Raw genomic sequence first — 22,968 nt, 5'->3', positions numbered from 1 at the left:
TTTATTTATTTTATTTATTTTATTTATTTTATTTATTTTATTTTATTCTGATGACGTCAAGGCACTTGACTGCGCGAGGAAACCCGGAAGTGCTCAGCTAGCCTCAGCTAAGCTAACTCATTTCGTATGCTCCTGGAGACATGGGGGCTGCGTTTCACACCCTTTACTGACAGCAGTGGTGTCAGCCGTCCGCTTTGAACAAAACCTAAAGTCGAGAGCTCACTACGTGTTCAGGTAAGCTGGTTTAAGGACTTAAAAAGTCCCACCTTTACATTCAGACGGTCATCCTTGAGGTGGAACACTTCTGTTTACTTGCGCATCGCCGCTACTTGTTAGCCGAGGAGGTACGTGGCTTTTGAAGCTCTGTCATTAAAATCGCCAAGCACAGCAGTCAGCGATCTCCAATAGTGATGTCAATGACATCGGTGGGTTATGGTGGTAAATAGGAATTTAAAATGAATAATTAGGTCATTACGGTTCTGCCGTTGCCAAGGTAATTCTGGTGTTTGCGTTCAGGCTAATAAATAATAGCTAACTTGGCTAACATCAATGTATTTCACAATCGTGCTACTCAGGCTAAGCTAAAATATATTTCCCCTTAATAATCTGGTGTTTATTGTAATTTTTTGTTACTAGTTCCTTTATTTATGTGTTTGTTCTTAACCTGTCGAGCTAAGATGTAAATATTACTCACCCATTCACTAAACATATTATTTTTTACGTTTTTAATACATGCATAAATAGAATTAAAAATATTTCGTAAATTATCCATAGTTTGCTAATTATTACACTTGTTTGTATGTGAGCTAACTCAATAAGTAAATTTTGTATTTAATTAGGCAAAAATGATGTCTTAGTGCACATATCTGTGTGCATTAAAGCCCATATTATTATTTTGTTCCACTTTTTTAATAGATTATTCGTTTGAATGTTGAGGGTTTATTGAAACAATACAGGGATCTCCTTGAGAGAACAACAAAAAGCTCTTCTTGTTTCTATATTTGTCTGATCGTGACTCACGACTGCACTCATTAAACTGCTCCCCTGCCCTTTATATCCATTATTATTATTATTATGATGTTGCCTCAGCTGCCAGGTCGGTCCTGAAAGATGGAGTCCATGCTGAACAAACTGAAAAGTACCGTTACCAAGGTAACGGCGGATGTCACCAGTGCCGTAATGGGGAATCCAGTGACAAGAGAGTTTGAAGTCGGGAAGCATATTGCAAGTGGAGGTCCTGGGTTGTGCTGGAGGATCTACAACGGCACTAAGAAGTCCACCAAGCAGGTCTGTGGTCTCCGTTACTGCTTTAAACCAGAATTAATAGATGAGTAGATGTAGCATCACAGAGCTTTTAGTTGACACTGCTGACATCTTCGCTCGCCCTTCCTCAGGAAGTAGCAGTCTTTGTGTTTGACAAGAAGATGATCGATAAGTATCAGAAGTTCGAGAAGGACCAAATAATCGACTCGCTGAAAAAAGGGGTGCAGCAGCTGACGAGACTGCGTCACCCCCGTCTCTTGACTGTGCAGCATCCTCTGGAAGAATCACGGTGATAAAACCACACAAACCATCGTTTTTTTTGCACACGTCAAACTGAGACTTTGCAGGGTGTTTTTTTTTTTCCTTTTTTTATCTTTTTTTGGGGGGGGGGGCATGGGTAGGGTGTGTGACAGGATTTCCTGTTTTTCCTTTAAAGTTTTTGTGATAGGTGTGTGAGCATGAGTCTGTCATAAAGGGTTACTTAAGGTTAAAGACTAACTCTGATGAAAATTGTGTTCTGCAGAAACTGTCCTAGAAAATGACACAATATTTTTTGTCAGTTTTTGGCTAAAAACGGCATAATCATGGTTAAAAACCACCTGGAACGCTTTAAAAATAGATCAAAAGATGATTGGAGTTGGTCTTTTAAGGCTGTCTGTTGGTTTCTTTTTCATTCAAACAACTCAAATTAGCTTTCAAAAATAAGTCTATTCAAATTCGAATGTTCCTTCTTTGAAATCGCTCTGATTCGTCCTCTGACCCTCAGAGACTGCTTGGCATTCTGCACAGAGCCGGTGTTTGCCAGTCTGTCCAATGTGTTGGGCCAGTGGGACAACCTGCCCAGCCCCGTGCCTAAAGACATCAAGGAATACAAACTTTATGACGTGGAAACCAAGTATGGATTATTACAGGTGAGAAACCTTTTTTAGAAATTTGATTTTGCAGCTAATCCCACAAAATAGTTATCTTTGACTTCTATTATAGCTGTTAAGCGAGTTTTGGCCCCTCCTGCAGTCAAATATGCGTTAATTTGCCTCTTTTCTTCTGCTAACCAGTTAATCCGGATGTTGTCGAACAGGCTTTAATGCCAAATAGATTTATTCCATCATTCCTTTCTGGTCCTTTTCATAAATATTTGTCTCCTAAATGATACAGATTTTTTTTTACAGTTTGATGAATTTGTACTTTTTAATAAAATGAATGTGACATTTTTTTCTCTCTTTTCAGATCTCGGAGGGTTTATCTTTCCTCCACAGTGGGGTTAAAATGGTCCATGGCAACTTATGTCTGGAGAATATCATCCTTAATAAAAGTGGAGCCTGGAAGATCATGGGCTTCGACTTCAGCATCTCATCCATCAACCCTTCAGATGCTGAGGTGTGTGTTTCAATCCACCCTTTCTAGTTTTTTAAGTCTCATCTTTTAAAAAAAACATGTTTTTTTCTCAATTTTTTCAGCCAAAGTACTCCTGCAAAGAGTGGGAACCCAACCTTCCCCCCCTCTGCCTCCCGAACCCAGAATACCTGGCCCCCGAGTACATCCTGTCCGTCAGCTGCGACTCCGCCTCAGACATGTACTCTCTCGGGGTCGTCATGCACGCCGTCTTTAACGAGGGCAAGCCCGTCTTTCAAGTAAACAAGCATGACATTTTTAGCTTCAGCAGGCAGCTGGACCAGGTAAGCGGAGAGGCGTGGCTTTAGTTGCACGACCGGATTAAAGCAGAAGTTTGTAAATGTCACCAAACAAGTTGGCTTGTAAAGAGCCACTCATCTTTTTGATGTATTTTTAAGGCGCTCCCAGTCGTCTTTTAACTATGATTATGATGTTTTTAGCCTAAATTAAAACACCTGTGGTCAAAATTCTATCACATCATTGCAAATCCATCACCAGGATAGAGTTCGCTCCATTCAAGACCAATTATACTCAACCACTGTCCAAAGTCACGAAAGTCAGTTTATTTTTGACAACTGAAGGCATGCTAAAGCTACGAGTCATGCTATAGCTAACGTGCTAACAGCCAACCATTGCAGAATCAAAGATGGGCGGGGCTTTTATACTGGAGGTGCAGAGCATGATGACATGAAACTTCTGAAATGACGTGGGACTTACACCAGTCGACCAATCACAAAATTCAACTGTAATACCTCGTCTCAACCTCTAGGGGGCAGCACACAGGCGGTTTTAGGACTAATTTCAAGAAGTTTATTTTAAATGTGGCTTCAAATCAACATAAAAATGGCTTTTTAAGACATTTAGGTTGTGGAGTTTTGGTTAAAACTTCATAATCATAACTAAAACACTACTGGGAGCGTTTTTTTGTTTTTTATAAAAAAATTAAAAAAGCCCCATTTAAAGAGGTCAACGGCCAAAAAAAGTTTATTTTGTGTTTACTTGCCCTAATCAAAAACACACAATTAAGCTCCTTTTCAAATGTCATTTTTTTGTCTGCTTCTGAAATTCAGTAACACAGTTTTAAACTTTATTTTCTATATAAAAGTCTTCAATCATCATGTTAAAAGCACCAAAAACATATTTTTATCGTCATCAGAGTGGCTCTTTAAAGGTTTTGTTCAGTGGAAACAAGCTATTTATGATATTTTAATCAAATATTAACAACATCTGTTGTATATTTAATACAATATTACAGTTTTTAAGTGTAATAAAAATGTAAATGTCCATTAAAAAAAATCACATCATTAATATATTTATATGAATTGTATTAAATTGCAGTTAAGTAGCATGAGTCCAACAGTGCTCAGCAAGATTCCAGAGGAGGTGCGAGAGCATGTGAAGATGCTGCTGAGCGTCACGCCAAACGTCCGGCCGGACGCCGACCAGATGACCAAGGTTTGTTTGCTTTGTCGTTTTATGACCGTATTTGACTCATCGTTCTGACTCCACCCTCCTGTTTCTGCCCAACATTCAGATCCCCTTCTTTGATGACGTTGGCGCGGTCACTCTGCAGTACTTCGACTCGCTTTTCCAGAGGGACAACTTGCAAAAGTCCCAGTTCTATAAAGGTCTCCCAAAAGTGCTGCCCAAACTACCAAAGGTGAAAGGATTTTTTTACAAAATCTGCAAAGCAAGTTTCCGTTTTTTTAGTTTAATCCTCCTCTTGTGTCATCAGAGGGTGGTGGTGTACCGGATCTTACCAGCACTGACGTCTGAGTTCGTCAACCCAGACATGGTTCCCTTTGTGCTCCCCAATGTGCTGCTGATTGCAGAGGACTGCACAAAGGACGAGTACGTCCGCCTCATCATGCCCGACCTCACGCCGGTCTTCAAGCTGCAGGAGCCGGTCCAGGTAAGTGTGTTTGTGCAGGGTGCTCTGCATGTGCCTGCATCCACAACACCTCTTCTTTGTGCTTTTGTTTGAGCAGCTGAACTGATTGATTTTTTTTTTTTGCGATGATGGAAAATGTAACCTCACTAAAGAGCATGTTGTTGTTTCTCTGTATTTCTCCTTCCCATGCCTCTTCAGGCTAGTAATATGGTGAGTGGGTTAGTCTGTGTGGCACGTCAGCTGGTGTTTGTCACGTTGCTTTGCTACTAGCACCCCAGTCTGTTTTAAAAATCCCTGTAACCTAACGTTACTCCCCTAACATCACCGTCCTGTCACATATTTGCTAATATACTGTTCCTTTTTACACTTATTTTGTCCCTAACTTGGCTTTTTGTGCTGGATAGATCTTGCTGATATTCCTGCAAAAGATGGACCTTCTTCTAACTAAAACTCCACCCGAGGAAATCAAGAACAGCGTGCTGCCGATGGTCTACAGAGCCGTGGAGGCTCCTTCAATACAGATCCAGGTAAAGATCAATTTAAAAAATCAAATTAAAGGATATAAACTAGAAGGAAGTTTGGTATAGTACAGGTCTGCAACCTGTGGCTCTTTTATCTCCATGGTGGCTCTCTAGCTGAAGAAAAATAAAATAATAATAATTTAAAAAAAAAAATGGAAATTAGCTATTATTTTAGCAACATACTAACGTTTTTGGCTAGTTTCTTATCTACTGGGGTTTTTAGGCTTATTTAGAGTTTTAGCTTCTACTTTAGCAACATACTAACGTTTTTGGCTAGTTTCTTATCTACTGGGGTTTTTAGGCTAATTTAGAGTTTTAGCTTCTACTTTAGCAACATGCTAACGTTTTTGGCTAGTTTCTTATCTACTGGGGTTTTAAGGCTAATTTAGAGTTTTAGCTTCTACTTTAGCAACATGCTAACGTTTTTGGCTAGTTTCTTATCTACTGGGGTTTTTAGGCTAATTTAGAGCTTTACCTTCTATTTTGGCAACTTGCTAACGTTTTTGACTAATTTAGTTTACCAAGGAATTTTATGCTAATTTGGAGTTTAGCTAATATTTTAGCAAAATGCTGATGCTTTCAGCTAATTTGTTATCTACTGAAATATTTTTGGATAATTTAGAATTTAGCTTCTATTTTAGCAACATGCTAACATTTTGACCAATTTAGTTTAGTGAGGTACTTAAGGCTATTATAGAGTTCAGCAAGCTAGCTTTTCTTGGGCAGATTTGGTCCCTAATTAGTTTTTTATGCTAATTAGAAGTTTAGCTAATATTTTAGCAATATTCTAATATTTTTAGCTAATTTGTTATCTACTGGCGGTTTTAGGCTAACTTTGAGTTTAGCTTTCATTTCAGAAACATGCTAACATGTGCACTTTTTCTTTTTATTTTACAATGTTCTGTGTTCTGATTGGCTGTAGACGATTGTCAATCAATCTCCTTCAAGTCGTGTGTCCAGTACACCCCTTGGCCACTTGGGAAAGTTCGTACCCAACATGGGACTCATTACTGACTCATGTTAAGTCGCTCGGTCATGTGTCTAAAATTCATCCACTCCTTTTTTTTTTTTTTTAGTGTCAACCAAAGTTAGCAAAGTTAATGAAAGAACAAACGTTTTTGGAAAATTTCCTTTAGTAAAAAAAGAGCTTTTGCCTTCAAAATAAAAGCATTAAGCAGACAAAAATCAGGAGTCTTTACTCCAAATATGTATTTATTGCGACAGTTGTTCCCACAAACCACAATAATAATACAGAATATTTAGCAACCGGCTGTCTAATGTTACGAGGATCCTGTTAAAAAAGTTGTTTAGTGATTTTTCTAGAAAATACCACTTTTTGGTATTTATCCATTTCATCTTAAAAGTCAAGGTTAAAGTTGGTGTCTTTATTTTTTTACCTTCCAATTTGACATATTTTAATGGTTTACAAATAGCATGATGTAAATAAACTTTACCCTCAAAAGAAACTGGAAGCTTTAAAAAAGCTCAAAAAATGTCTTCATTCTGGACTTATTTTTCTATGAAGGTTTGAACATTAAACTAGAGAAAAAAAAATAAAAATGTTCACGTCTGACAAAAATGTGTAGAGAGGAGTTTTGCAGCCTTAAAACATCTATAATTAAAAAAAAAGCTGACTACATTGTGGATTTTGTCTGTTGTGGGTTAGTTTTGGAACAAAACTCTTCTACCTCCATAGTTCGTGTGTTGCAGTCATTCATATTGTAGCTTTAAGGTTGTTTCTTTTGGAGTTGTTGGCTTGAGTTGCCGTGCTGTGCTGCTGTTTTCTTCTATTTGTGTACCTTGAATGGAGCTGTCATCATTCACATCCTCTTATCTTTTGCCGAGCAGGAGCTGTGCTTGAACATCATTCCATCCTTTGCCAACCTGATAGACTACCCCTCCATGAAGAATTCCCTCATCCCCCGGATCAAATCCGCCTGCCTCCAGACCTCCTCTCTCGCTGTGAGTCATTCATCTTCCTTTAATCCCTCCTCAGTGTTTATCTTCCTACCCAAAATGTGGAGTTTATATTTCTCTTGACCGTTTTTGTCTTTTTGCAGGTGCGAGTGAACTCTTTGGTGTGTTTGGGAAAGATTTTGGAATATCTGGACAAATGGTTTGTCATTGATGAGATCCTCCCCTTCCTACAACAAATCCCATCTAGAGAACCTGCTGTTCTCATGGGCATTTTAGGTAAACAAACCCAAAATATAAGAATATTTGTTGACTATAAGTCATGTGACTTACTCCTTTTGTTTTGCTTTCAGGAATCTATAAATGCACCTTTAGCCACAAGAAACTCGGCATCCCCAAAGAGCATCTGGCCACTAAAAGCTTACCTCACCTGGTGTCTCTAAGCATAGATAATAACCTCAATCTCAATCAGGTACTGTGGACAAACATGTAAAATGTGTGAGTGTTTCTTCCCAGTTCTGTTTTTCATCTTGAGTATTTTAATGTTTCAGTTTAATTCCTTCATGGTGGTTATCCGGGAGATGATGAACCGCATGGAGGCGGAACACAAGACCAAACTGGAGCAGCTGCACGCCATGCAGGAGCAGCAGAGGTGTCTGACTCACACTGACTCACTCATTCTCTATCACTGCAATTTTTTGGGTTATTTTTTTGTGTCAACCTGCTTGAGATAACTCCAATTTCTTAAAATAAACTAATAATGGTTGATAGTTTCCAATTGGAAAAAAAAACAGCCCAAACCATTGAATCGATTTGGTTTTATTTAGGAAGTTCACACTTTCAACTGAAGTGGAATAAAATAATGAAAACTGTGATTAAAACTGAAAAAAGATTAAAAAAAAGAGATGTATTCTTACAAAAAAACCCCCAGAAAAGTTTGCCTGAAAAAAAACACTAGAAATATATTTTTTAAGAATTTTGACTTATTAATGTAATGAATTTATGTTTTTTTTTGTGAAAATAAATTTTAATTCTTTTTTTTAAACCCTGCCTACCAGGATCCACTTTTTTATGACTTAAAATTTGCTATGATGGTTAACAGTAGTGCTGGGTGATATGGAAAAAATTATATATCACAATATCAATTATTTTATATCACAATAACGATATATATCACGATATGCCGCAATAAAGTATATTTTCAGTTATTCTCTGGTAAAAACATTGACAAAAGTGTCATTACTTACTTTTATCTGACTTTGTTTTTTAATTTTCTTAATAGAAAAATAATTTTATGTACAGTTCAGCAATAAAAACGATAGAAGAGAAATGACTCTTTCCTATCGCCCACACGATATGTATCGTCATATCGCACATGTTACAGAAAGTAAAATGCAGCAAAGACCAAAATATCATCAAAAGTTTGTGAACAGAATAAAATTTCATTAAATGATATAAAGCACAAAAAGAAAGAAAAACAGACATTTAAAAAAAATTTTTTTAGCAAATATTCTGTGATTTTTACCGGACTTGAATCTGACTTCATTCTGTTTTGCTTCATCCTACAGGAGTCTTAACATCTCAAATCCAATGAATCAATCAGAAGAAGCCAAAAGCCCTCCGAGTTCTAGTAACCAGGTGAGAGTTGTAGTTGCTGCATTCACGACTAAAATACAAGTTATCCATCGCTGACTCTAGTCTATCTTCGTCTGTGTCAGATTGATGACATATTTGGGAGCTCAGGCGTGAATGGGAAAGAAAATGGATCTGCTGCCCCCGCCTCACAGCCTAATCGCGTACGCAGATTACACTCGACTACATCGTCTCTCTGTTAGGAAGATTTGTCTAAACTTGTTTGCTTTGGATGCAGGTGAGTCTGACTCTAGAGGAGAAGCAGAGGTTGGCTAAAGAGCAGGAGCAGGCGGCTAAACTGAGGAGCCAGCAGCCGCTGGCGCCACAGGCGGTCAAAGCTACCTCCACCTCCGGCTCACAGGTAAGATCTAAAATCAAATAGAATGTTCCTCATCAGACGATTAATCATCGGTTTCTGTTGCAGACCAAGGATCTGACCAGCAGCCTTTTCAACAGTATGACGGCTATAGACAACCTGTCTTTGGCCAACGCAGCGCGACCCGCTCCAATGCCGGGCCCCACCATGCCCGCCTTCAACTCTGCTACCCCTGTGGTCGGATCCATGGCCGCCCCCGTCCCCAACGGCTTCAACCCAACTTTGGGCTTCCAGTCGGGAGGAATGGGAATGGCCATGCGGCCCTCGGGCCCCAACCTCTACGGCGGCATGGCGGCCACCACTAGCACCCCGAACTTCGGAGCCCTGGCGCATAACCCAGGACCGACCGGGCCCATGGGCAAAGCTCCGGACATGTCCGCTTTGGACAACCTGTTTACACCCAGCAAGCCCAAAGTCCCTCTCAACCAAATGGGCCCCAAAGCTCCTCCTGGAACCAGCAGCCCTTGGCTCAGTCAGTTCGGCGGCGCCCAGAGCCCTCAGACTCCGATGCAAAGCGTGGGCATGGGAGGGGTGCCCAGCGGCTTCGGGATGCAGGCAAACCCGTTCTTCAGCCCGCAGAACTTTTCTCAACCAGGCGCCGCTCCAGCCATGAACCAGGCCGGAGTCAAACACAGTGCATCTGCGAACAATGACCTAAAGGACTTGTTCGGCTGAAGATCGCTCAGAACACAAGCGGAGAGTTCTCGGTTTAGTATTTTAAACTTCACTTGAATATAAAGTCTCGTGCTCACAGTTGAACATGCACCTAAATTCCATTTCTACTTGACCAAGAGGGACAGAAGCTTCTTCTATGCTGTGCTCTTTAAATGCTGGGGGTTTGCTACTCTTTTTCTACTTCACACTCTTGCAAAATTGAGTTTTATTTCATTTCATGAGAAAGATGCTTAAAAACGGAGCATCTTCACTTCCAAGTCTGCTGCCTTTTTTTTTATTTATTTTTTTAGCTTTAGAATCAGCCACATGCTTAAAAATCAGAGACTTCAAAGCAAATCCAGACTTGAAAAGTAACTTTGAGGAATCAATGATTTACATCCTGAGGGTGAAGCAGTTTATCTCCATGGCAACTCCTCTTCCAACATCAGGACCACTTTTTTTTTTTTTCAAAAAGCATCCATCACATCCTTATTTATCATTCATTTAGAGTTATTTTAGAATTTGCCAATAAGGAAACTGAATTAGTTGTATTTGTGCATGAAGAACTGCATATGAAGGGAGCGGAGGGTAATTCTCATGTTGTGCCTTAGGAAGGTACGTGGGTAGAAGGAGACAAGTTACTCTTTTTGTGAAATTTGCTGCTTTTTTTTTTTTTTGAAGGTTTCATGATAAATAAAATATTTAAAAGTTATTTTACTCTTGATAGTAATCATTCTGGTTGATTCAGTCACATTTACTTACTACTTCTTCATCAAAATGTCAACATTGCTTTTTTCTTATGTTCCTGTGTAAACGGTTAAGAGGCCTTAAATGAGTCCAGTGCAATAATTCTCTGGTTGTGAGGAATCAATTGACTGAAACAGCTCAGTAAGTAAGTCCTTTTTTTAAAAACTTAAAAGTAATTTCAGAAATCTGTCAAATTGGTTTTAATGTTGGTGTAAATCTTTAAATTTGGGGACAGAATTTAGTTATCTTTTAGATGCACTTTGCTCACGCCGTTCCTGCTGATGATTGTCGTCAAAAACGTGGATTGTAATGTGTTTATTTTTTATTTTTTATTTTAGTCCGCTTGAATTTCTGTCCATTCATGACTAGAATCGTCTCGTTCTGTGGAGGATTTTTAGATTGGCGCCTTTTTCGATTTCATCGCATATTTTGACCTCAAAGCTGAGAACTAAATCCTATTCTTCTACTGGAACGTTTGTATACTACTGTCATGTTTGTGAAGTGTGAGCTTTGTTTTATGTGTGAAGATTCTGGTTTCTAAGGTGGTTCACTGAAGATCTGTACATATATATATATAAAAAGTACACAAATATTCCAGAGAAAATTGTCTTTATTTGTTAAATTTATCACATCTAAATGGAACTTTTATTTTGAAGGGGTAGAAAAGTCTTGACATTTGCTATACATTTATTCATGTAGTTAAATAGACTAATTACTAAAATATTTTACATTTTGTTTTAGAAATATATTAGCATTTTAGGCAGCAAAACAGTAAAAAAAATATATACTTTTAGAGAACTGTTCCATCTATTCCCAAAATAATTATTTTTAAAGTATAAAACTGAACAATAAAGTGCAGAAAAATCAATAACACAATGCTTTACTGTCAGTTGTTAAAGTAACTGAGCTCTAAATGTGATTGTTGAAACAGGAAGTCCATCCTCACGTTCACTGCTGAATTCTTCTCACCGCTCTGACTGTGTTTGTGGACAAGTTCCTTTGATTCATGGCTGCAAAAACACATTATTTAGCACAGATGCTCAAAAATAAAACTTTCAACACTTTTGAGTTTGGACTCACCTGAAAAGTTCAGCTCATAGCTGAAGTCCCTGGTGTAGAAAATCAAAGTGCCGGACGGGTTCTGCTGGTACTGGAGTTCAATGTCCTGACTGGAAACGCTGCACTGGTTTCCCTACATGAATTCATGCAACAAAAAACAAATAAAATACATTTTAAAAGACTTACATTTAAAAAGTAAGTTGGATTACCTGAGAGAAATCTGTCCATATTCTCCAGTTGTCTTGAAACTGCCACTGCAGACTTGTGCCTGAACTGAGGAGGAGATTTAACTCCATTAGAGAAATGTTGTATATTTTTTATATATATTATAAATAATTTCTGACCTGATGTCTGGTTGAACGCCAGAACCAGCAGTCCTCCTCACTGCTCTCGTCGTCCCAAAGACATTGTTTATTTGACACATTCCTGAGATAAAACATGGCATTAAACCTTAGTCTACCAGAAAAGTGAACAGTTTTCATGCTGTGTGTGAACATTACTTGAAAAATCCAGTGTGTACGAGTACTTGTGTGTGGTAAAGGGAAGCTGGCCCTGAGGGTTCTGCTTGTATTGTTGTTCAATAGTGGAGCTGTCACACGAGCAGACCTGCACAAAACCAAGAATAAACAAAAACTAAGAAAAATTAACATATTTATAATTAATTATCTAATCTAGATCATTTACAAAAGTGCAGTTATACATTTATTTATTTTTTTAATGTAAAAGGTGTTTATAAAAATTAAAATACCAAAGGATCTTCCAGAAAAGTAAATTATATCAAGACAGAGGAGCAAAGGTATTTCAATTGCTGTTTTTTTTTAGATCGTTTATTCCACATATGTCAAAGTCAAGGCCCGGGGGCCGGATCCGGCCCTCCTGGTAATTATATCTGGTCCTCCAGATCATTTTATTTTATTATTTATAGCCCGAAGTTATCTAGCACTTATTTATGATTTGTATAATTTTGACAAAATATATTTTTATGGAGAGTAAAATATTGAAAGTTATTTAAGGTTTAAGTTAATTTATTCTGGATATTCCTGCTTTTTATTATTCATAATTATGTTAAGAAGTTACAGTTTTAAACTTTTAACAATTAGCATTCTGCTAGCTTTTTGGACTATAATTGGCATTTACTAAGATCTTTTAGGTCATTTGGAGCTAAGCTAATATTTCAGCTACATGCTAGCTTTTTTGGCTAATTTAGGCTTTTTTTCATTTTTTAGGCTGTTTAGGAGCTAGACTAATATGTACACGCTAGCTGTTTTGGCTAATTTAGGCCTTTTTTCATTTTTTTTAGGGTGTTTTGGAGCTAGGCTAATATTTACACGCTAGCTGTTTTGACTAATTTTGGCTTTTTTTCATTTTTTAGGCTGTTTTGGAGCTAGGTTAATATTTACACGCTAGCTGTTTTGACTAATTTAGGCTTTTTTTAGGCTCTTTTGAAGTCTAGCTATTTTTTTCAGCTGCATGCTAGCTGTTTTGCTTAACCTATGTTTTTTTAGGCTAATTTAGCTAATATTTTAGCTAGCTATTAGCTTCAGTGATTTTAGCTATCGACTTTAGCTTTTCAGCAATCAGCTTCAGTGTTTTTAACTATCAATTACAGCATCTTCAGCAGCCAAATTCACACTAGCATTATCACAGGTAATGCTATATACCGGTATCTAGTTCATAATTATGTTAAAAAGTTATGGTTTTAAAGTTTTTAAAATTAAGTTTCAGAGTGCTCAATAAATGTTTATCCTGTTCGGCCCATGACCTAAGGTGTGTTTTGGATTTTGGCCCCCTGTGCGATTGAGTTTGACACCCCTGATTTATTCCATTGAAATGTAGTAGAATCAGCTATAAAATCATCATTCAGAAATTGCTGAACAGACTCAAGTGACATGGAGATTGTTTCAAAGTCACAAACTTTAACTTGTTGGATTCTTTAATGTAATTAAACATTGATTGATTAAATCACAATAAACCAAATACATCCACAGTTGCTTTGAAACACAAAGAGGTGCTATCAGTTCTTGTGCACAGACAGCACAGAATCAATGAGAAGTGATGCATACATACGTACAGGTGTCTGGTATTCTGTCCACTGCCCCCGATCTCCCATAAACTCCCACTTACAACCTGCCACAGACTGCTGTGATGGCCCAGGAAGGACTGTGGTGGAGTAAAGTCTGCATGCAGGGACATTAAAGACTTTAAAGCATGCTAAAGGACATTTAAAGTAATTTATTTGGGAGTTTTCCTGGTTTAAGGAATACATTCTCACCCTGCAAGGTTGGAGGGGAATTTTGGACGCCTTCTAATGTTCCTTTGCAAGCCTGTGGTGAGGTTTGTTTGGGTCATGGCTACAAAGAAAAAAAAACACAATCAGTTACTTATTTGTGATAAAAGTTATAATAAACATGAATTCCACTTACTGGAAAAATCTATTGAGTAGCCTATAGAGCCCACTGAGAACCCGAGGTTCCCCTGAGGGTTCAACATGAAGTGACGCTCAATGTCTTTACTGCTGACGGATGAGTTCAACGTGCCGGAGCCCTGAGTATGAGTAGTAATGAGTCGAATCATTGAAAATCTGATTAAACTGACGACTTTTCCTCACATTGGATCCATATTCACACCACAGGCGGTCATCTCTGAAGTACCAGCCTACATCTTCTGGTTGGTCAGGAGGCAGGAGGCTGAGTCTCTGAACTCGTACACTTTCTTGAGATGTCTCCAAAGTGTCAAAATCTATGAATATCTGTCTGTAAAAGGGAAAAAGCAGAACTTAGACATTTGTATCTTTGTACTTTTCTCTATAAGCTGAAATTGTTCTAAACTTACCCCAGTATTTGCATGTATTCTTACTGTTTACTGGCCTCACCATGACTAGATAGCAGTATAGGGTCTGTAAGATGTTCTATCCATTTAATTGAATTAATTATTTGGATGCTATTGAGATGATCTGTAGCTACATAATCTGTCCAGACAACCAAAAAAATGCAGAAAGACTGTTTTAAGGCTTAAGATATAATGTTCCACTGTCATTTCAACAACATTTACCCATTTAAAAGCTTTAATATATCAAAAATTGAGTTATTATTAAATGTCACTTCTGTACAGTTGGAATTTAAATCAAATAATACAAATTTTAAAAACAACAGGAATTTTTTAGTATTATTACCCAGGAATAATTTTAGTTTTTTTGTGGCATATAGTCAGTTTACACACTACTACCCCCTGGTGGTTACTTTGTGAATTAACTGCACTCTATTTCGTCTATTTAAAAACATGCTTCAATATGGAAGTCAAAGGGTTGCCCCTTGATTTAAATAAAGTAATGGAAGCAGTTTGTCAGAAAGAGGTCGCAGTAAAAAAAAAAAAAAAAAACACAAAATAAAAGCCACATTTATTTTTTTTAAAAACTTCAAAACATTTATTTGGTAAGTAGGGATAATGCCAGACGAAGCGAGCACAATTTGAAAATAACACATTAAGACGTGAAAGCGTGAACTATCCAAAGCAAAGCAGCGGACTGTTGCTTTGTGGAAGCAACCACTCTCAGGTTTAATTTTAAATTAATTACACATTAATTAAGCATTAAACGTACATTAATTACACATCAATCTCTAATAATGCATATTTTGTCGTGAATTGCATAATGTGCATGCAGGTGGTGGTCCGTGGTACACATACGTGCCGAACTGTAGCTAGTGATCTGTGTGGATTATCCATGATCCTTTGCACTCGTAAGTTTAGAGTATTGAGTAAATATATAAGCTATATGTAAGATGCACTTTGAGTTCAACAAATGTGCTTCCTATAAATCAGAGGTGTCAAACTCAATTGCACAGAGGGCCAAAATCCAAACCACACCTTAGGTCACGGGCCGAACAAGATTTACATTTATTAGACACACTAGAACTAGAGTTTTAAAACTTTTTAATGTAAATATGAATAAAAATATTATTCCAACTTAAACCTTAAAAACTTTCAATATTTTACTCTCCATAAAAATATGTTTGGTCAAAAGTTAGAAATAAGAGAAAGATAACATCAGGCATCAATAAAAATAAAATAAAATGATCTGGAGGGCCGGATCCGGCCCCCGGGCTTTGACTTTGACACTTGTGCTTTAAATGAATGGCAGGAAAATGTCTTTAAAATAATCTAAGTCCGTGTTAATGTTAAGGATAATTTGATTCAGTTTGAATTGAGTTTGTGAAGGATTGAATGAAAGGTTCTGACCCCACGGTCGTGTTGATGGCCATTCCCTTGGCTCCAGGCTGGCAGTAGTGAGTCTCGATGACATGGTCGCTGTCGATTCGCAGCCACTGATTTTCAACCAGCATCTGCCACTCAAAACACTTGTCATTCACTGTGAAATGAAAGGAAAAATAAAATAAAATGCACTTTTGACACATTTTATGAGCCTATGCAGTTAAATTCTTCTACAAGCAGGAAACAATTAAACTAAATGAGCTTTAAAACATGCAAGTCAGCTGGAAAACAGTGTTGTGAAATAAGCATTTCTGCTTTTTCTTGCAACCAAAAAACATTTAAATCCAACCAGATTTAAAGATAAGAAAAGTTCAGTTAAGGAGTAAATATGTCAAAATGTTGATATACTTGCGCTCAGAAGCCAGAGTCAGTCTTGCACTTCCTCATCAGAGAGCAGTTTCATTTCAGTTTCATTTCTTCCGGTGTCTTGTCAGCTTGCATGACGTGCGTGAAACCTGACGCTTGGTGGTGTGGCTATTTAAAAAACCTGTTTGTGCTCCATTTTTACTTCCTTTTTTAATGCATCAGTGTGGGGCTGCAGGTTTTTAGCCTTATTAATGCTAAAGATTTTCTATAAATGTCATTTAATCTAATAAATCTGACTTAAGAAAACCTAATAAGCTATGTTTGAATTAAAAAGTGACAATTTGGATCATTTTGTATCAAATAACTCTATAAATAACCTCTGCCAAAGTTTTACTTGTAAAGAAAATACATTATTTTCTCTTTAAAGTGCTTCTCAATATGTTTTTTTTATCTAGAATAACTAATAAAGAGCATAAAATTATGAGATTTGTGTGTTCAGCAGACAGTGGATTTCTCTTGATCAACTTTATCTTCTCTCAAATTCAGTTTGAGTGGATGACATTTTTGATGATTAAAATCTGGATTTTAATGAGTAAAAACTGGGAAAAAATCTCATAAAAGCTTCCAGATATACTTTATTATTTTGTTCATTTATTTCCAGAGGATTTTTCAATTCCAAGACAGACACAACAAATGTCAAATAAGTTGTTAATTTCCATTATTAGACATAATATGATTACATTTAGATGCTTTTCCATGAAATGTACATGCATTTGAAGCAGAGCGGATGAGGAAACTGTCCTCCAAATATGTTTCTTTTTCAGAAAAACATAAGCGTTTTAACAGAGATTAAACCTAAAACTAAAGTTCAAAGACAGCAGATTAGAAGCTCCTCATTTGTCGTCCACTCCTTCACTCAAGTCGCCTCACTGACCTGACGGTGTTTGTGGACAGGTTCCTTTGAGTCATGGCTGCAAAACAAACATCTCAGTTTCCACCACAAACACAAGTAAGATAAATACTTTATTGTTAATATCTTGTATTTCCTGCTTCTCACCTGCAAAGTCGAGTTCATACTTGAACTTCTTAGTGGTGAAAGTCAACAGGCCGTATGGGTTCCTCTTAAACTGCACTTCAATGTCCTCACTGGATATACTGACCTGTTTGTTAAAACCAAACGTCATTTTAAAGGGAAGACACTTTCAACAAAACACAAATTAAAAGTGCAGTGTTGCTTGATGTGGATTCACTTTTCAGGAACATTATTTTGAAAATCCAGTGTGCACATGCATCAGTTGATGTAGAAGTCTGGATGTCATAGGGACACATCTCAGAAACAAACACAGAAAAGCTTTTATTTTTACTTATTAAGGCACAAAAAAATTGAAACAAATTTTCCCAAAAAGCAATTGCAGACATCATGACCTTTATTATTTTATTTTGAAGGAGCAAAGGTGGTTTCAAAATAAAACTCCCCTAATTTGATCATGGCAAAATTGAAATATGGATTACTAGACTATTAATTACTATTAATAATAGTAATTGATGGAAATGATGAAAATGTAATTTTTTGAAAGCTAAATCTGTAAAACAATATATATATATCTATATATATATATCCTTTTCAAGATTGAATTTTTTTTTTAAATCTATGTAAATAACACAACAATTTCCACATTTTTAACAAACCTACGACATGCGCGACTTGTAAATATCATCTAAATTGTGCACCTAAGTGTTACGGCCGTGGCTGTATTATGTTTTGTCTTTTCTTTTGTGGTGGGACTTCTGTATTTTTATTTTATTTTATACATTGTTCTAGTTTACTTTTATGTCATGCTCCATACTCCCTTAGATTAAAACCGGGGGGTAAACTAAATTGGGGGCTTGTCCGGGATGTGTTTGTGTATGTATAAAATGCTTTATTTCTTTTTTTTCAAGGAATATTGTATTATAAAAACTTGATTTTTTTTAAGTTTGTTTGCATTTGCATTATTTTTTTTAACCATTTTAATTGGTTTTACAGTTATTTGGGGAAAAAAATTATAAATGTGTTCTGTAGTCCAATTGCATTGTGGGATATTCTACCATTTTTTTTTTTTTTTTTTTTTTTTTTTTTTTTTTTAGGAAAAATGGTCAAGAAAAAGTAATATCACAACTTTTACAGTCAGAAATTTATTACTTTAAATCTTGAAAATTTAGAAGTTTTTTCCTTGTAAATTTACAAAATTTAAAGTTGTAATTTTAAAAATTTCTATATAAAGTGGCCCCAATACTCCTTCATAGGTCTGGGTCTTTAATGCTTTAAATAAAAAATGTCTCTAGAAAACTAAAATCTACAAAAAAATTAAATAATAAAAATTATATGTTTGGGGTTGGTCAACATGACTAAAGAAATGAACTTTAAGAATCATGTAAAGTAAAAAGATTGTTGGTGTTTTTTTTAATGATGGAAAAAACATGTTTTTTTAAATAAATATTGTTTTTTTTAATGTAATGATGTTTTTTATTGATTTATTGCTTACATGTTTCTGGTATTCTGTCCATTTGCCGTATTGATCCATGAACTCCCACTTTGGTTTTCCACCAGACAGAGAGGTGGAACCAGCAAGAAGAGCTGGGGGTGAGCGCAATCTGAAGGTATGAAAAGTGACTGACATGTGGAAAACAGATAAAAAAAAACACTTTTGATTTAAAAAAATAAAAAAAAAAGAAGGTTACCCTGCAGAGTTGGTGAATTTTGGACGCCTGCGAATTCTCCTTTGCAAACCCGTGTTGAGGTTCATTTGGGTCATAGCTTCAAGAAAACACCCCCAGTTAGATTTAATAATGTAAGTGATCACATCAAACAAACCAAAGAAACTAACTGCGGAAATCTAGTGAGTATCCATTAGAACCCACGGTGAACCTGAGGTTCCCCTGAGGATACAAAGTGAAGTGACGCTCGATGTCTCTACTGCTGACGGATGTTCCAGGACCCTGAAGATGAGGAAAAATGAGTCAAATCATTAAAAAAAGCAGCTTCACTTGAAGAAGAAGACTCTTCCTCACCCTGGATCCATATTCCCACCACTCGTGTTCATCCCTGAAATACCAGCACACATCCTCTGTTTGGTCAGGAGGCAGAACGCTGAGTCTCTGGACTCGGACACCTTTGTTGGATGTCTCCAAAGTGTCAAAGTCTATGAACACTTTTCTGTAGAAAAACACAATATTTTTCAGTCTATAAGGTGCTCTGGAATATAAGTCGGAACAGCTAAAAAATGCTTAATGAAAAGGAAAAAAATCATAAATAAAATACACTCTTGGGAAAAAAGTATTGAACAAAATGCAGGAACCAAAACAGACATTTTATCTGGTATATTAGTGCAACATATGAACACACATATATCGGTCACACTTGTACGACAAAGTATAAGAGCCACCGTAAAAACAAAAAAATAGATTCAGAATAAAGTTGTTGAATTATATAAAAAAGTTTGAATTTTATGAGACTTATCAAATACAATTATGAGAATGAAGTCGTAACATTACAATATTAAAGTCTTAAAATTATAGGAAAAATTTTATTTTATGAGTCAAGGCTATCCTGTAATATCAGAAAAAAATGGCATTTTATGAGAATAAAGTCGTACATTTGTGAGAAAAGTTGTAATTTTATCACAATAAACAAATGAAACTAAAAAAGACTAAAGTTGTAAATTTATGAGGAAAGAAAGTTGTAAAATTTCAAGAATAATGTATATTTGTGAGAAAAAGTTGTAATTTTACAAGAATAAACTCTTACATTTATGAGAAAATAAGTCGTAATTTTATGAGAATAAAAGCGTAAAATTATGAGAAAGAAGTCATAAGTGATGAAGTTGTCATTTTAAATAATAAACCCGTAAAATTATTAGAAAAATGTAATAACTTTATGAGATTAAAGTAGCAAATTTGCGAGAAAAGTTGTAATTTTATAAAATTATTCATAATTATAAGAAAAAAGTAATATTTTTATAAGAACAAACAAGTAAAAAAAAGGGAAAAGTCGTATATTTGAGAATAATGTCATACATTTATGACAAAAAATAATTTTATGAGAATAATTCTGTAAAATTATGAAAAAAGTTGTAATCTGTGAGAAAAATGTGTGAGAGAAATTCGTTATTTTATGAGAATAAACCTATAAAAGTGTGATTAAAAACTCTACAAAAATAGTCATAAATTTATAAGATAAACCTGTAATTTAACAAGAATAAAGTAATAAAATTGCGAGAAAAAAAAGCAATTTTAACAGAATAAACCCGTAAAATAATTGTCATGACTCAGTGTGTTCTTCCCTCAGACCACCAGAGGGAGCCATCACCTGGATTCTAAATCTCTCCTGAGCCTCATTCACATTAATTATCCAGCATCCACAACCTTCTTCTAAGAGGCCCAGTCTCCTGCAAATGTCCTTTTACTAAAACAATATTGACTCTAAAAGACTTTTATTTCCTTATTTGTGAAGTAAGCGCTTTACGTCTCTATTGTGATGGTTCTCTTTCATAAATATATTACATTTTTCTTGGGAAACAAACTTTTGCTTTTATAACGTTCGCATCAATGTTTGACTTTAATCTTGTCAATTCTCTACCTACCTACCGGTAAATACACTGTAAAAGGTGAAACATTAGATCAATTAACAAAAGTTCTGTACTTTACTTCATTAAAAAATTTTTATCAAATCAAAATTTTAATTTCTAGTCTTGATAAATGATTCAAAACAGGTGCTGTCTCGCTGTGGCGACCACAAATGGGATAACCCGAAACGTGAACAACAACAGTCCTTTTAAATGTAACAAATGACAAAGATTTTGTTAATTGATCCAAAGTTTTACTTTCTACAGTGTAACTAATGAAAATAAAAATATTAACTCCTTTACTCACAATTTTAGGAGTTATTTGTGTAAAATTTTGACCTTTTTCCTTATTTTACAAGTTAATTTTACAGAAATAAAGTTATAAGATTGTGAGTGATCATTTTTACACGAAAGTAATTTGTAAAATTGTGAAATAAAAATGTCTAATTTGATTAGATTAAACTGGTAATTTACGACTTTCTCATAATTTTATATTGTTTTTTGTAAAATTTTGACCTTTTTCCATATTTTACAAGTTAATTTTACACAAATAAAGTTATAAAATTAGAGTCAGAATTTTTACTCAAAAGTAATTTGTAAAATTGTGAAATAAAAATGTCTAATTTATGAGATTAAACTGGTAATTTATGATTTTCTCATAATTTTACATTATTTTTGTAAAATTTTGACCTTTTTCCATATTTTAGAAGTTAATTTTACACAAATAAAATCATAAAATTATAAGTCAGAATTTTTACACAAAAGTAATTTGTAATTTATGAAATAAAACAAGTCTAATTTTATTAGATTAAACTTGTAGTTTACGAGTTTCTCATAGTTTTACATAATTTTTGGTCAAATGTTGACCTTTTTCCTTATTTTACAAGTTAATTTTACACAAAAAAGTCATAAAATTATGAGTAAGAATTTTTACACAAAAGTAACTTGTGAAATTGTGAAATAAAGATGTCTAATTTTACGAGATTAAACTGGTAATTTGCGACTTTCTCATAATTTTACATTATTCTTGTACATTTTTTACTTTCCGCTCATAACGTTTTTCTTGTAAATTTAGGACATGTTTTTATCACGAATTTAGAACTTTATTTTCTTAAATGTATTTAGTTTTTCATTTTTACAATACTCCATTATACACCTGAGTATAAGTTGCTCCTCTGGCCAAACTATGCAAAATAAAAAAAAAATTAAAAAAATTGAATTTGTCCTTTTCCCAGATGATTACCACAAAAAACATTTTTTTCAAATGATTCTTCTGCAGAAAAGACGAGGAAAACAGTTTTAAGTGTAATTGAGCCGTTCTGACCCCTTGGTCGTGTTGATAGTCATTCCCTTGGCTCCAGGCTGGCAGTAGTGAGTCTCGATGACATGATCGCCGTCGATTCGCAGCCACCGATTTTTAATCATCAGCTGCCACTCATAATACTTCCCACTTCCTGTCAGAAATTGCATTAATTTAATTCTGATAGTTTCAATCCTTCTTTAGAATCTCAAGAAATATAAAAGAAAGTATCAGGTACAAACCACCACTTCCAAAGTAATATTCTTCATCGTCTGTGTACTGCACGACAAAATAAATTATTATTCAAAACGGGTTCGTTTTCAGTGAATGAGTCCAGTGTAGACCAGCAGACTTACCATTATGTCAGGAAAATCATCAAAACAAATACAATGTTCACAAATCACTGCAATTCCATTGCTAATCCGTAATCCTGCAGTCAGCTCACCATTTAACAAGGAAATATGCTTTACTTTTGATTCCAACCCACGTCAAATACAAAGGTCACCATGGAGGGAGACTGCAATTAAAGCGTTTCTTTTTTCCTTCTCGGAAATATATCAGATAAAAATAGATTTGACAGAAATGCTTACAGGCTATTTCCTTATGAGGATAGTTTGGTTTCAGTTTTGTTTTTTGTTCTTGTCATGAGTTTGACCCTCATCAGTCACAAGTCATCCTTGTATTCCACTCTTATGGAAATGGTGTTTTTGACGTTTTTAACATGTTCTCCTTGTTGATGGAGGATATTTATGTTTTTATTTGATTTAAAATGGTTTATTTCAGGCAATCAAGGCAAGAATAATGCATGTGTAATACAATCAGAGGTTTACAACCGTGCAAAGATTTGTCAGACATAAGATAACTAGGCATCAAATTATAGATTGCTTGAAAGGAAGTGGGAGGAAACGAACTTATATAATCCCACCCTGGCTCTACTGTACCATTTTCTCAATACGAATGATCATATATATATATATATATATATATATATATATAAAATTAAGCTTAAGTTGTGAACAGAGGTTTGAAAAATGGGGCAT

General features: G+C 35.5%; 3 protein-coding genes across 4 annotated transcripts; 1 reads left to right on the top strand and 2 right to left on the bottom strand.

Annotated features, from left to right (window-relative positions):
* The first annotated feature begins 75 nt into the window (after positions 1-75).
* scyl2 (SCY1 like pseudokinase 2) lies at positions 76-10,982 on the top strand. 2 transcript variants are annotated; one of them, XM_024283823.2, is made up of 19 exons: positions 76-234; positions 1,090-1,287; positions 1,395-1,552; positions 2,030-2,174; positions 2,491-2,640; positions 2,721-2,939; positions 3,994-4,110; positions 4,190-4,315; positions 4,391-4,567; positions 4,745-4,756; positions 4,951-5,073; positions 6,916-7,029; positions 7,128-7,260; positions 7,335-7,453; positions 7,533-7,633; positions 8,550-8,619; positions 8,700-8,777; positions 8,852-8,974; positions 9,038-10,982. In XM_024283823.2, exons 2-19 carry the CDS (start codon positions 1,111-1,113, stop codon positions 9,662-9,664), a joined length of 2,769 nt encoding a protein of 922 aa, XP_024139591.1. In that variant the 5' UTR covers positions 76-234; positions 1,090-1,110; the 3' UTR covers positions 9,665-10,982. The 2 variants fall into 2 exon arrangements, with proteins under 2 accessions (XP_024139591.1, XP_024139605.1); XM_024283837.2 differs by lacking the exon at positions 4,745-4,756.
* LOC112153615 lies at positions 10,705-16,345 on the bottom strand. Its single transcript, XM_024283973.2, has 11 exons — positions 16,067-16,345; positions 15,686-15,815; positions 14,058-14,202; positions 13,873-13,993; positions 13,722-13,800; positions 13,521-13,626; positions 11,950-12,055; positions 11,794-11,875; positions 11,659-11,722; positions 11,471-11,582; positions 10,705-11,400 (listed from the first exon to the last, which is right to left on the bottom strand). Coding segments are annotated over exons 1-11 (1,008 nt in total). The 5' UTR covers positions 16,068-16,345; the 3' UTR covers positions 10,705-11,338.
* Positions 16,346-16,484: 139 nt separating this feature from the next.
* Positions 16,485-22,415, bottom strand: LOC112153626 (protein mono-ADP-ribosyltransferase PARP12). The gene is made up of 9 exons (XM_024283989.2): positions 22,285-22,415; positions 22,171-22,207; positions 21,953-22,082; positions 19,076-19,220; positions 18,892-19,003; positions 18,746-18,821; positions 18,550-18,658; positions 17,082-17,184; positions 16,485-16,995 (listed from the first exon to the last, which is right to left on the bottom strand). Exons 1-9 carry the CDS (start codon positions 22,285-22,287, stop codon positions 16,937-16,939), a joined length of 774 nt encoding a protein of 257 aa, XP_024139757.1. The 5' UTR covers positions 22,288-22,415; the 3' UTR covers positions 16,485-16,936.
* Positions 22,416-22,968: the final 553 nt, after the last annotated feature.

Source organism: Oryzias melastigma, linkage group LG23 (genome assembly GCF_002922805.2).
Source record: "Oryzias melastigma strain HK-1 linkage group LG23, ASM292280v2, whole genome shotgun sequence".
Classification (NCBI taxonomy): Eukaryota; Metazoa; Chordata; class Actinopteri; order Beloniformes; family Adrianichthyidae; genus Oryzias; species Oryzias melastigma.
Note: the sequence above shows the minus strand (reverse complement) of the source record. Positions and strands in the feature narration are given on the sequence as shown.

Excerpts from the sequence above, each read along its gene's own strand:
- scyl2 (XM_024283823.2), top strand. The coding sequence starts at position 1,111 with ATGGAGTCCATGCTGAACAAACTGAAAAGTACCGTTACCAAGGTAACG. Across the intron at positions 1,288-1,394 it reads CTAAGAAGTCCACCAAGCAG|GAAGTAGCAGTCTTTGTGTT; the intron begins GTCTGTGGTCTC and ends GCCCTTCCTCAG. Across the intron at positions 7,030-7,127 it reads TCCAGACCTCCTCTCTCGCT|GTGCGAGTGAACTCTTTGGT; the intron begins GTGAGTCATTCA and ends GTCTTTTTGCAG.
- LOC112153615 (XM_024283973.2), bottom strand. Across the intron at positions 13,994-14,057 it reads GGTGTGAATATGGATCCAAT|GGCTCCGGCACGTTGAACTC; the intron begins GTGAGGAAAAGT and ends ACTCATACTCAG. Across the intron at positions 12,056-13,520 it reads GGACAGAATACCAGACACCT|GTCTGCTCGTGTGACAGCTC; the intron begins GTACGTATGTAT and ends GGTTTTGTGCAG.
- LOC112153626 (XM_024283989.2), bottom strand. Across the intron at positions 22,083-22,170 it reads ATATTACTTTGGAAGTGGTG|GAAGTGGGAAGTATTATGAG; the intron begins GTTTGTACCTGA and ends AATTTCTGACAG. Across the intron at positions 18,822-18,891 it reads ATACTCACTAGATTTCCGCA|CTATGACCCAAATGAACCTC; the intron begins GTTAGTTTCTTT and ends GTTTTCTTGAAG.